The following is a 12,595-nucleotide window of genomic DNA, read 5'->3' as shown; positions in this document are numbered from 1 at the left end:
AGACCCAGGTTTGAGGATGGACTGGCTGTGCGACTTTGGGCAAGTTCCCCAGTCTGTCTGAGCTTCCATTTCCTTAGCTGTAAATCCAGGGATTTGGCTCGATAGATGACCTCTTGGGGATACCTTCCACCTTTAGACCTAGGAGCCTGTGATTCACTTCTCGACTTCTCGGGCCTTTGCTGGACTTGGAATCAGTGGGCCTCTGGTCAGATCCTTGCTCTGGCCCTTTGCTGTCTGTATGACAGCCAAGACACTCAGACTCTCCGGTGGGTCTTGGTTTTCTGATCTGTGCAATAAAGCGTTTCCTAAATGGCTTCTCGTGACCCTTTCAAACTCACTTGCCCAAAGCAGAGTTCTTTCTATTTAATGAAATACATTTTTGAAAAGAGAGAATAGAAAACAGCTCATTCCCTCCCTCCCCCCAAACGCTCCTCTCTTCCCAGCTTTCCCATCACTGGACACCTCCAGCCTCCCAGAGACCCAAGCCTGAAAACTCAGTGGCATCCTCAGTCCTTCCTTGTACCCGGCCCCCCTGGCCAATCTGCTCCCAAGTCTGGGAGCTTCTACCAGAAGCACCATGTCTTGTAAATGCCCCACTTCTTGTCACAATGACACAGATACCAGCCCGGGCACATGCAGGCCCTCCTCTCCTCACACCTGGACCACCGAGATAACCTGCTGCTTGGTCTTCCTGACTCGGGCTTCTCCCTGCTCTCATCCAACCTCCACCCAGCCACCGAGGTGACTTTCCTGAGTTGTTCCTAAGGAGTTTGGGACCTCATTTGGGGTTTTCTTGGCAGAGATACTGGCATGGTTGGCCGTTTCCTTCTCCAGCTCATTTGACAGATGAGGAAACTGAGGCCAACTGGGTCGAGTGACTTGCCCAGGGTCACGCCGCTAGGAAATGTCTGAAGCTGGATTTGAAGTCAGGACTCCCTGCCTCCTGGCACTCCATCCATGGCACCATCTAGCTGCCCTTTCCCAGGGAATAGGACTGACCGTGTTTCCCTCTTACTCAATAGGAGGCTCCCCATTACTTCCAGGACCAAATGGAAATTCCATTTGGCATCAAGGATGCTTTACTACCTAAGGTTGCCTTTATCTGCTCTGTATTTGCTGTGCTTATAACTTCTATGTACCTGCTTATAGATACGTGTTCCACACATGTGTATACATACATGTACCTGTATTATATATACATCTGTCCCCCCCTGCACATATTTGCTGTTCTATATTATAGCTGCCTCTTGAGGGCAGGGACTGGGCTTGCTTTTCTTTGTCTCCCAGCCTTTAGCCCAGGACCATTACGGAATGGATGCTTGTCGACTGGTTGAGTGACTTTAATTTTTCTTTGGTTTTTAAACCTTTACCTCCTGTCCAAGTGTCTATTCAAAGACAGAAGAGTGGGACGGACTAGGCAAAGGGGGTTAAGTGACTTGCCCAGGGTCACACAGCCGGCCCAAGGCTAGATTTAAACCCAGGATTTGAATCTGAGCTCTAGACCCAGCTCTCTAGCCACTGTGCTACCCAGCTGTTCCTGCCTGTGTGACTTTAAGCCCCAGGGCGATGCTCCTGGTTTGGCTCCAGTCCCTCATTTGTGCCTTCCTTGTTGTGTTTTCCTCCAAAGCTGGGGCGTCCCGCTGGCGATCACCGCCGCTGCCGTTGCCCTGAAGAAGATCGGCTACGACGCCTCCGATGTGTCGGTGGGCTGGTGCTGGATCAACATCGAGGCGGAGGACCGGCTGCTGTGGATGCTGCTGGCCGGGAAGCTCTGGGAGCTGCTGGCCTACCTGGTGCTCCCCCTGCTCTACATTCTCATCCGGAAGCACATCAGCCGGGCGGTAGGTCCCTACCTGGGCCCTGGGTGGTGCCCCTGGGGCCAGCCGCCCTCCCGAGCACACCTGCTTGGGTTCTCTGGGAAGTGGGGCTGCGGCTGTGGAAAGGGGGGGCCCTGTGGGGTGGGGGTCTGGCCTTGGTTTAATGGAGGGAGAGATGGTTGTAGTTGGGTCAGCGGTGGTCAGGCTCCCACTGAGGTGTCATCAAATGGCAGGTGAAATCAATGAACAAGCGAGCAATTGTTAAGCACTTACTGTTTGTGTGTGAGTTTTGAGGTTTTTTTCTTTGCCTCTAGCACTGAGCACAGTACCTGGCATACAGTGAGTGCTTAATAAACGCATTTCTTGAACACCTACTTGTTTTACCTCTTTTTTGTCTCTCCAGCACTTAGTACAGTGTCTGGCATAGAGTAAATGATTAATAAATGCATTTTTAGTCACCTGCAGTTTTCACTTTTCCTTTTTCTCTGTAGCACTTAGCACAGTGCCTGGCATAGATAGTAAATCAGTGATGGGCAAACTATTCCCCACGGGCCAGATCCAGGCTGTAGTTTGCCCATCACTGCTTTAAGCAATTCCCTAATCACTACAGCCTGAATCTGGCCTGTGGGGAATAGTTTGCCCATCACTGGAGTAAATGATTAAAAAATGCATTTTGAGTCACCTGCAGTTTTCACTTTTCCTTTTTCTCTGTAGCACTTAACACAGTGCCTGGCATACGGTAAGTGCTTAATAAATGCATTTTGAGTCACCTGCAGTTTTCACTTTTCCTTTTTCTCTGTAGCATTTAGCACAGTGCCTGGCATACAGTAAGTGCTTAATAAATGCATTTTAGTCACCTGCAGTTTTCGTTTTTCCTTTTTCTCTGTAGCACTTAGTACAGTGCTGGCATTCAGTAAGTGCTTAATAAATGCATTTCTTAATCACCTACTGTTTTTGCTTCTTCTTTGTCTCTCCAGCACTTAGCACAGTGCCTGGCAATGCATTTCTTAGCCACTTACTGTTTCTGCTTCTCCTTGTCTCTCTAGAGATTAGCACAGAATGCTTAGTCATTAATAAATGCCTTTGATTGCCAGCCCTGGGAATACACTGATACAAATTAAACGACTCTCGGGGAGTTTAGATTCTGAAAGAGGAGATGATCTATACACATAGGAGTGTATTAAAAATGTGCAATCAATAAATACAAAGAAATTTGACAAGGAAGACACAAGCAATTGAGGATGGGGGGCAGGCTAGGTCAGGAAAAGCCTCATAAAAAAATCAACATATATAAAGCACCTACTGTATATGAGGAGGTGGGGAGGTATAAAGATGGAAAGGCTGCCTAGTCCCTCCTCAAAGAGCTTGCAGACTTCTGGCACATGTGATAACATGTCCAACATTTTGCAAGTCTTAAAGCACTCTCTAAATGCTAGTTGTTGCTGTTGTGATATGTCTAGTACAGTGGACCCTGAGGGGCAATGGAGAGAACCAGATAAGGTGTCCCCAGATTCTTTTTTTTACCCTTACCTTCTGTCTTAGAATTGATATGATGGATCGATTTTAGAGCAGAAGAGTGGGAAGGACTAGGCTATTGGGGTTAAATGACTTGCCCAGGGTCACACATCTAGGAAGTGTCTTGAGGTCAAATTTGAACCCAGGACCTCCTGTCTCCGAGACTGGCTCTCTGCTCAGCCCCTTGTACCCAGAATTCTTAAGAGTACTTTCATTCGTAGAGCCCAGGCAGAGGGAAGATGGAGTCTCGGTACTGAGGCTTGAAGGAAAAGGACTTCAAAAGCAGAGATGAGCCAAGATTGTGTTCAGGGAAGATCTGTGTGATTGCAGAGTGATGAGAGATGGAAGATGCCAGGCAGTTATGGGAGTCTTGTTTGATTGGAAAGGTATTAAGAGGAATCATGGGAAATAAGACTGGGAACACAAGGGTAGAACCAGGCTGTGGAAAGCTTTAAATGTCAAGCTGAGGAGTCTTGTGTGTTAACCTATAGGCAGCTGGGAGCCATAGAAAGTTTCTGAGCTGGAGAATGGCATGATGATGAATTAGGAAGATTTCTTTTGACACCTGTTTGGAAAAAAGACCTGGAGAGACAAGAAGATTAGCTAGGAAGAAACGTAGGATGTTCTGATCATTTGTGAAAAAGCAAATCCTTCCCAGGGTGCTGGCCTAACACTTCGTGATAAATGGTCAATTCTTAAAGCTATTCAATCGTCAATCATGTTCCCTATAAGGTGTGTGAACAGTTTTTTTTTTTAAAGCCATTGTGTTTTTCCATATCACCAGCTTGGCATTCGGGCAACCTAGGTCTACCACTCGGCTAAGCTTCAGCTGGGAGAGGTGGAGGTTAACACTCTGGCCTGTGTCCCCACAAGTTCACAGGTTTTGAACAATGTTTTTCCAGTCTTGAAACCTTGTGGAACAGTTTTCAGTAAGAGGCCAAATGAATCTTAGTGATGGGTTTGGAATTCAAAAAACAATGTGGCCTCAGATACTTCCTAGCTCTGTGACCCTGGGCAAGTCATTTAACCTGGTTTGCCTCAGTTTCCTCATTTGTCAAATGAGCTGGAGAAGGAAATGACAAACCACTCCAGCACCTTTGCTATGAAAACCTCAAAAGGGGGGTCACAGAGAGCCGGACGGGACTGAGATGACTAAATAACAAAAATAAAACTTGGCTAGAAAGGGGGGCCACTAAACCATGCCAGCCAGACATTGACTTAGAAAGCTACATATTAACATGATCTGGCTTCCATTCCATATTTATTTATTTTCTTAAATATTTCCCAATTATATTTGAATTGGGAACACTAATGCATTGCTGGTGGAGTTGTGAATTGATCCAACCATTCTGGATGGCAATTTGGAACTATGCCCAAAGGGCACTAAAAGACTGCCTGCCCTTCGATCCAGCCATATCTCTGCTGGGTTTGTACCCCAAAGAGATCATAGGGAAAAAAGACTTGTACGAAAATATTTATAGCCAGTTATATTTGAGTCTGGGTTGGAAGCACTCAGCCATGTTGCCGCTGGTACTGCCACTGTGTACATTTGACAGCTCTCTTCTATGCCATTAAAATCAAGGGGTCCAGGCTATACCCCTTTATTAAAATGAGGCCTTTAAAGAAGGACAGAAGGGCAGCTAGCTGGCACAGTGAATAGAGCTTTAGGTCTGGTGTTGGGAGGTCCTAGGTTCAAATCTGGCCTCAGACACTTCCTAGCTGTGTGACCCTGGACAAGTCACTTAGCCCCCATTTGCCTACCCCTTGACTTTCTGTCTTAGAGTTGTTACTAAGAAAATCAAGGTTAAAAAATTTGTATTGGGTCCTAAAGAGAAAGGGAAAGGGGTCACAGAGTGATAGGGTCAGACCTTCACCTTAGGAGGACCTGCCCTTTGTTAGACATAGTGTACCAAGAATGAGGATGGGGTCAGCTGGATTGTCTCTGCCTGGTCAGACCCCATCTGCTATATTGTACCCAGTCCTGGGACATTTCAGGAGACGCTGATGGGCTAGAGTGGAAAGGGCAAAACAGGAAGAAGACAAAACTAAAACTAAACCAATTTACCTCTCTGACCCTCAGCCTCTTCATCTATAAAATGGAGTTAAGAATAATTGAATAACTGAAGTATCTACCTTGAAGGGTGGTTGTCAGGCTCAAATGAGTTACTCATAAGATTATGAGGTCAGTTTAGACCTAGAAGGGGACTGTCAAGTCCTGATTTTACAGATGAGGAAACTGAGGCAAGTAATGCCCTTGCAGAATTTAAAATATTATGTAAATGTCAGTTGTGAGGAGGAGAAGGGAGAGGAAGAAGTTCAGCTAAAGGAACTGGGCATGGTCAGGCTGGAGAAGAGAAGTCTCAAGAAGAACATGGTGAAGAAAAAAAAAAAGAAGAAGAACATGGTGGCTGTCATCCAGTGTGGGACAGATTGTAATGTAAAAGAGGGATTCAGCGTGTTTTATCTGGTCCCAGGAAGCAGAAATAGCAGCAACAGGTGAAAATTACAGCAAGGGGTTTCCATCCAACCCAGGAGAACATTCTTTTTTTATGAGTTATTTTATTTTTTATTTTTTATTTTTTTTAAGTTTTTATTTTGAATATTTTCCCATAGTTACATGTTTCATGTTCTTTCCCTCTCCCCCAAGCCCCCCCAACCCCCCTTAGCTGACCCACAATTCCACTGGGTTTTACATGTCATTAGATCAAGACCTAATTCCATATTATTGATAATTGGACTAGAGTTATCGTTTAGTGTCTACATCCCCAATAATATCCCCATCAGCCCATGTGTTCAAGCAGTTGTTTTTCTTCTGTGTTTCTCCTCCCACAGTTCTTCCTCTGAATGTGGCTAGTTTTCTTTCTCATAAGTCCCTCAGCCTTGCTCTGGATCCTTGCATTGCTGCTAGTAGAGAAGTCCATTATGTTCGATTGTACTACAGTGTATCAGTCTCTGTGTACAATGTTCTCCCCAGGAGAACCAGAGGGGTCTGGGCTGAGCTCTGCTCCATTCAAAAATTAAGCACTTTCATTTGGAAGTTAATCATATCTCACCAGAGTCTTCCTGCTGCAGACCTACACTAACTTCAGAGGACATCCAAGGGATCAGTCTTTTCGGCTGATGACCCATTTTCCTCCTTCTCCTAAACTTTTTTTTTTTTTTTCTGGAAAGGGGTGGCATGATAGGATCAATGGTTAACATCATGAAGATGTAAGTTCAAATGTCACCTCTGACTTGTGACCATGGACAAGTCACTGAACTTCTTAGTGACCAAGGCTTCTCTCTGGAGAAGAATTTAAGTTTTCCATGAACGTTATGAAAAATTCTGAAATAATTAGAACTCTGATCAATGGATGGGACCAGGAGGAGGCTCAGTGGATAGAGAGCCAGGCCTAGAAAAGGGTGGTCCTGGGTTCAAATTTGACCTCAGACACTTCCTAGCTGTATTATCCTGGACGAGACTCTTGACTCCAATTGCCTAGCCCTAGCCTTTACCATTTTTTCACCTTGGATACTTAGCATTGATTCTAAAACAGAATATAAGGATTTTTTTAAAAGAACCCTGATCAACACAAAGTTCAGCCAGAATTCCAGAGAACCCATGTGTTTGTTCTTTATTGGTTGTTTTAAGAAACATTTGGCTCAATGGAGTCTAGTCAAACAACCTCACAGTGTTGCTGCCAGAACCAAATGAAACAACACATGGAAAAATGCTCTGCAAACTTTATAAAACAGGTAAACATTGTTGCTAATAATCTCACTAATAATAACAAATGTAAGCATATAATAATAACAATAACAAGGTTCAGTCATTTCAGTTGCGTCTGACTCAGCAAAAATGTTGGAGAGATTAGCCATTTCTTTCTCTAGCTCTTTTGACAGATGAAGAAACCGAGGCAACTAGTGATTAAATGACCGAGTTCAGATTTGAACTCGGGTCTTCCTGACTCCAAACCCAGTGCTCCACCTGACTACTTTGTAGATTGACTTTCTATATATTTTGAACTCATACACATTATTCTCTTTGCCCTCACACCTAGTAGAACATAGGTACTCTCTAGGTAGAGATTACTTTAGTCATCGTGTCCACAGTGGGTAGGACAGTGCTTGTTGAATTATGTCCCTGAATGGTTGAGTCCAAAATAGATTATAAACTCCTAGAGACAGCATGGGACCCAGTACAATGTAGGTGCTTCAGAAAGATTTCTGGGATTCAGTAGAGCCAGGTACAGACCCCACTGGGTTTCCCATATTTTAAAATCATACAAGATTCCTTGGTGGTGTATAAATGGAGATTTTGAACCTTGGACTTCATCCCCCATAAGTCCCTTTGTGGTCGCCAAAAATGTGGAGATTAAAATATGCAAAATACTAAATATTATATTTACGAATACTTTATTGATAATAAACTAACAGAGACCTAACTAAAAGGTTACTAACCAGCCTGCTCCCAGAAACAAAAGAGAAAGAGGGAGGAGTTACAGCCAAATATAAAACAATAAAATGACCATGCAAACGTAGAGGTGCAGGAGAGATTAAAAAGAATTTTGGGAAAACTAAGGGACTTATGGGGGATGAAGTCCAAGGTTCAAAATCTCCATTTATACAGTGGTTAGAGAGAATTTCATTCAATGATTCATTGGTTACGAAACATCTAAAACAAGGAGATGGCTGCTCCCTAATGGTGCCCCACTACCATGAAGAAGGTCCAGATAGATGGTTGATGCGCTAGATGAGGTCGTCTTCCCATCAGTCCTATTCATAAATGATAGTGCTGGTTGTCCAGGAAGTGGCATAAAAAAGATATAATTTAAGGGACAGCTAGGTAGCTCAGTAGATAGAGTCAGCCCTAGAGATGGGAGGTCCTCAGTTCAAATCTGGCCTCAGATACTTCCTAGCTGTGTGACCACTTAACCCCCATTGCCCAGCCCTTACCTCTCTTTTGCCTTGGGACCAATACATAGAATTGATTCTAAGGCAGGAGGTAAAGATTTAAAAAAAAAGTCCAGAGAGAGAAGCCTGTTCTGTTGGAGTCTGTTGGGTGGAGCCTTGGTGGTAGGGACTTTAGGAGGATGTGTGATCAAGACCAATCCAGGATGGGCAACACAGATGGGCTTCAATCTGGCTTTTGTCAGGGAATGAATACCCACATGGAACCTATGGGAATAGTCAACAGAATGGGCAATAGGCAATTTCTCATATGAATCAATGGAATGATTCCTATTTTGTCAGTATAAAGAACATCAGAGCATAAAACTCCTATAAAATATATATGGAGAGAGGACACTGAGGGCTTTAGGGGCTTGCTCAGGGTCACACAAGTGGCAGAGGTGGGATTTGAACTCAGGTCTTCCTGACTCTGAGTCTGGGGCAAAGAGCTTAAAAATAAATGTCCCAGCCACAAGAATCTGTTTTGCATAATAGCAGCCTGGGGTACTATGGTGCATCCTGAAGTATTTCCCAGATTATTTGTACTGATTTCTTAGCTAGGACTAAGTTTGTGGTGACCTCCTTTGCAGGGAAGGAAAGGGACTCCAGATTCCCCACCCTACAAAGAGAGACTGAGCTGGAATGGCTATGGGGGAGGAGGACTGACCCCAGGGATCGAACTTCCCTAAGGGCTAAATGTAGGATCCTAGATTTAGAACTGAAAGGGACCTTTGAGGTTATCTAGTCCAACCTTCTTTTTCTCACTGTGACTCCTAGCTTCCTCTCAATGAGGACCCACAAGTGGAGTGACTTGCCCTGGAGGTAATAAACTCTACCAAGCTGCCTATTCTCAGTAGCTGAGCTGAGAATCAGTCAAAAAAATCTTTATCAGGGCAACTGGGTAGCACAGTGCATAGAGCACTAGGCCTGGAGTTGGGGGAGGGGGGAACCTGGGATTAAATCTGGTGTCAGGTACTTCCTAGATGTGTGACCCTAGGCAAGTCACTTAACTCTATTAACCTGACCCTTACCACTCTTCTGTCTTAAAACTGAAACTAAGAGAGAAGATAAGGGTTTTTTTAACTCTTTATTAAGTGCCTACTATGTGCCAGGCACTAAGCTGATTGATAATTTTTTTTTGTGAGAAGGGGCATAAGGAGGAATACTGGGTCTCCCTGTCTTACCCAGGCTAGAAATGCAGAGTCTCTTAGACTAGAACCCAGTACCAACTGGCTTTAACCTGCTCTGTTTTTCTACCTGGATCAGTTGGCTCCTCCTTAGGCAGCCTGCAGATACTAGACTTCCTTTTTTTTTTTGTTAATAATTGTTTTATTTTTTGAAAAATTTTCCATGGTTACATAATTCATGTTTTTACTTTACTCTGCACCAACCCCTCAACCCCTCAACCCCACCCCCCTTCCCCCACAGTCAAGACTTACATATTATTGAAAGTTACATTGGTGTGGTCTTTTCGGGTCAACATCCCCAATCATGTCCTCATCAACCCAAAGTGTTCAAGCAGTTGTCTTTTTTCTGTGTTTCCATTGCTGTAGTTCTTCCTCTGAATGTGGGTAGCGTTCTTTCCCATAAATCCCTCAGAATTGTCCTGGATCATTGCATTGCTGCTAGTACAGAAGTCTATTACATTCGATTTTACCACAGTGTATCAGTCTCTGTGTACAATGTTCTTCTGGCTCTGCTCCTTTCACTGTGCATCAATTCCTGGAGGTCTTTCCAGTTCACATGGAATTCCTCCAGTTTATTATTCCTTTGAGCACACTAGTATCCCATCACCAACAGATACCACAATTTGTTCAGCCATTCTCCAATTGAAGGGCATACCCTTGCTTTCCAGTTTTTTGCCACCACAAAGAACGCAGCTATAAATATTTTTGTGCAACTCTGTTTATCTATGATCTCTTTGGGGTACAATCCCAGCAATGGTATGGCTGGATCAAAGGGCAGGCATTCTTTTATCACTCTTTGGGCATAGTTCCAAATTGACATCCAGAATGGTTGGATCAGTTCACAACTCCACCAGCAGTTCATTAACATCCCAATTTGGCCACATCCCCTCCAACATTCATTACTCTCCCCTGCTATTATTTTAGCCAATCTGCTAGGTGTGAGGTGGTACCTCAGAGTTGTTTTCATTTGCATTTCTCTAATTATTAGAGATTTAGAAGACTTTCTCATGTGCTTATTGATACTTTTGATTTCTTCATCTGAAAATTGCCTATTCATGTCCCTTGCCCATTTATCAATTGGGGAATGGCTTGATTTTTTATACAATTGATTTAGTTCCTTATATATTCGAGTAATTAGACCTCTGTCAGAATTTTTTGTTATAAAGATTTTTTCCCAGTTTGTTGTTTCCCTTCTGATTTTGGTCGCATTGTTTTTGTTTGTACAAAAATTTTTTAATTTAATATAATCAAAATTATTTATTTAGAAAATGAACAAATTAAAAATCCTCAGATGAAAACTAAATTAGAAATACTAAAATCAAAGGAGAAATTAATAAAATCAAAAGTAAAAGAACTATTAAATTAATAAATAAGACTAGAAGCTGGTATTTTGAAAAAAACAGATAAAATAGACAAAGTACTGGTTAATCTAATTAAAAAAGGAAAGAAGAAAACCAAATTAATAGTATCAAAGATGAAAAGGGAGACCTCACCTCTAATGAAGAGGAAATTAAGGCAATCATTAAAAACTATTTTGCCCAATTATATGGCAATAAATTTAGCAATCTAGGTGATATGGATGAATATTTGCAAAAATATAAATTGCCTAGATTAACAGCAGAAGAAATAGAATACTTAAATAATCCAATATCAGAAAAAGAAATTGAACAGGCCATTAAAGAACTCCCTAAGAAAAAATCACCAGGGCCTGATGGATTCACAAGTGAATTCTATCAAACATTCAAAGAACAATTAATCCCAATACTATACAAATTATTTGATATAATAAGCAAAGAAGGAGTCTTACCAAACTCTTTTTATGACACAAATATGGTACTGATCCCAAAGCCAGGTAGATCAAAAACAGAGAAAAAAAAATTACAGACCAATCTCTTTAATGAACATAGATGCAAAAATCTTAAATAGAATACTAGCAAAAAGACTCCAGCAAGTGATCAAGAGGGTTATTCCTCATTATCAGGTGGGCTTTATACCAGGAATGCAAGGATGGTTCAACATTAGGAAAACCATCCACATAATTGACCATATCAACAAGCAAACCAACAAAAACTACATAATTATCTCAACAGACTTCCTTTTGAGGCCTGATTGGCTTAACCTTAGAGGAGCTCAGAACTCCAAGACTCAAGCAATCCACCTCAGCCTCCTCTAGGGAACAGTACAGCCAAGCATTCAAGAATTTCTCAAGTCCCAGCTCCTTGTTCCTCACAAGCAGGGCTCAGGAGATGGTATTCTATAGGTGCAGGTGTCAGGGTCAATAAGATGCTTTTCCTCCTATCCTGGTTTTAGGGGAAGACTGTAGGGGAGGAAGGAAGGTAGACCTATCAGAAGCCCAGCACTGTGCTTCCCTCCGTGTTTACTCCTTAATTCAATTTGGCAGACTTTGATCAAGCACCTACAGGGTGCCAGGCACCGTATGAGGCACTAAAAATACAAACACCAAACATGTACTCAGGCCTGCTCTCAAAGAGTTTCTGTTTTTACTGCTAAAAAATTAGGTAAATACCAAATCTAAGCAAACTCATTTTAAGAGGCAGAGAAACCAACATGGTGGGCATGGGCAGGTGGGGAGACCAGGAAGGGCCCCCAGGCCAGGAACACCTTTGTCTTTGTTGTCCACAGCATGCTGCTCTCTCAGAGTACCGACCCCTCCTGGCAGAGACCCACGCGTGCCAGCACCGGACCTCAGTGGCTGATAAGAAGCTCATTCTCATCCCTCTCATCTTCATCTGTCTGCGGGTCTGGAGCACGGTTCGATTCATCCTGACCCTCTGTGACTCCTCTGCTGTGCAGACACCCGTGCTGGTGGTCTTACATGTAAGTCAGATGCCTTGCCTCAGCTCTGCTGGCTGAGCACATTTCCAGGGTGAATGGATTCAGGCCCCACTGGCCCCTCTCCACAGTTAGAAAAATAGACCTTAGCATAAGAGCCACTAGCCCGCTTATATGGCAGGCCTTGGCCAAGGGCATCTCTAGAGGGGCAAGTCCCATCCATCCCCTCTCCCCACAGAACATAGAAAGATGAGCATCTCTCTCTCTTTCTCTCTTCCATGTCATTTTTCCTCTCCTCTCTCTCTCTCTCTCTCTCTCTCTCTCTCTCTCTCTCTCTCTCTCTCTCTCTCTCTC

The 12,595-nt window shown here is 43.4% G+C and overlaps 1 protein-coding gene across 1 annotated transcript in view; it reads left to right on the top strand.

Moving 5' to 3' along the window:
* The first annotated feature begins 633 nt into the window (after positions 1-633).
* Positions 634-12,595, top strand: part of GPR157 (G protein-coupled receptor 157) — an 18,496-nt gene continuing 6,534 nt past the window's right edge. Inside the window, exons 1-4 of the mRNA XM_044668665.1 lie at positions 634-741; positions 1,288-1,334; positions 1,628-1,841; positions 12,092-12,286. Of these exons, the coding sequence (XP_044524600.1) occupies positions 634-741; positions 1,288-1,334; positions 1,628-1,841; positions 12,092-12,286 (564 nt within the window). The remainder of the gene's footprint in view (positions 742-1,287; positions 1,335-1,627; positions 1,842-12,091; positions 12,287-12,595) is intronic.

The sequence above is a fragment of the Gracilinanus agilis genome, chromosome 3 (genome assembly GCF_016433145.1).
Source record: "Gracilinanus agilis isolate LMUSP501 chromosome 3, AgileGrace, whole genome shotgun sequence".
Classification (NCBI taxonomy): Eukaryota; Metazoa; Chordata; class Mammalia; order Didelphimorphia; family Didelphidae; genus Gracilinanus; species Gracilinanus agilis.
Note: the sequence above shows the minus strand (reverse complement) of the source record. Positions and strands in the feature narration are given on the sequence as shown.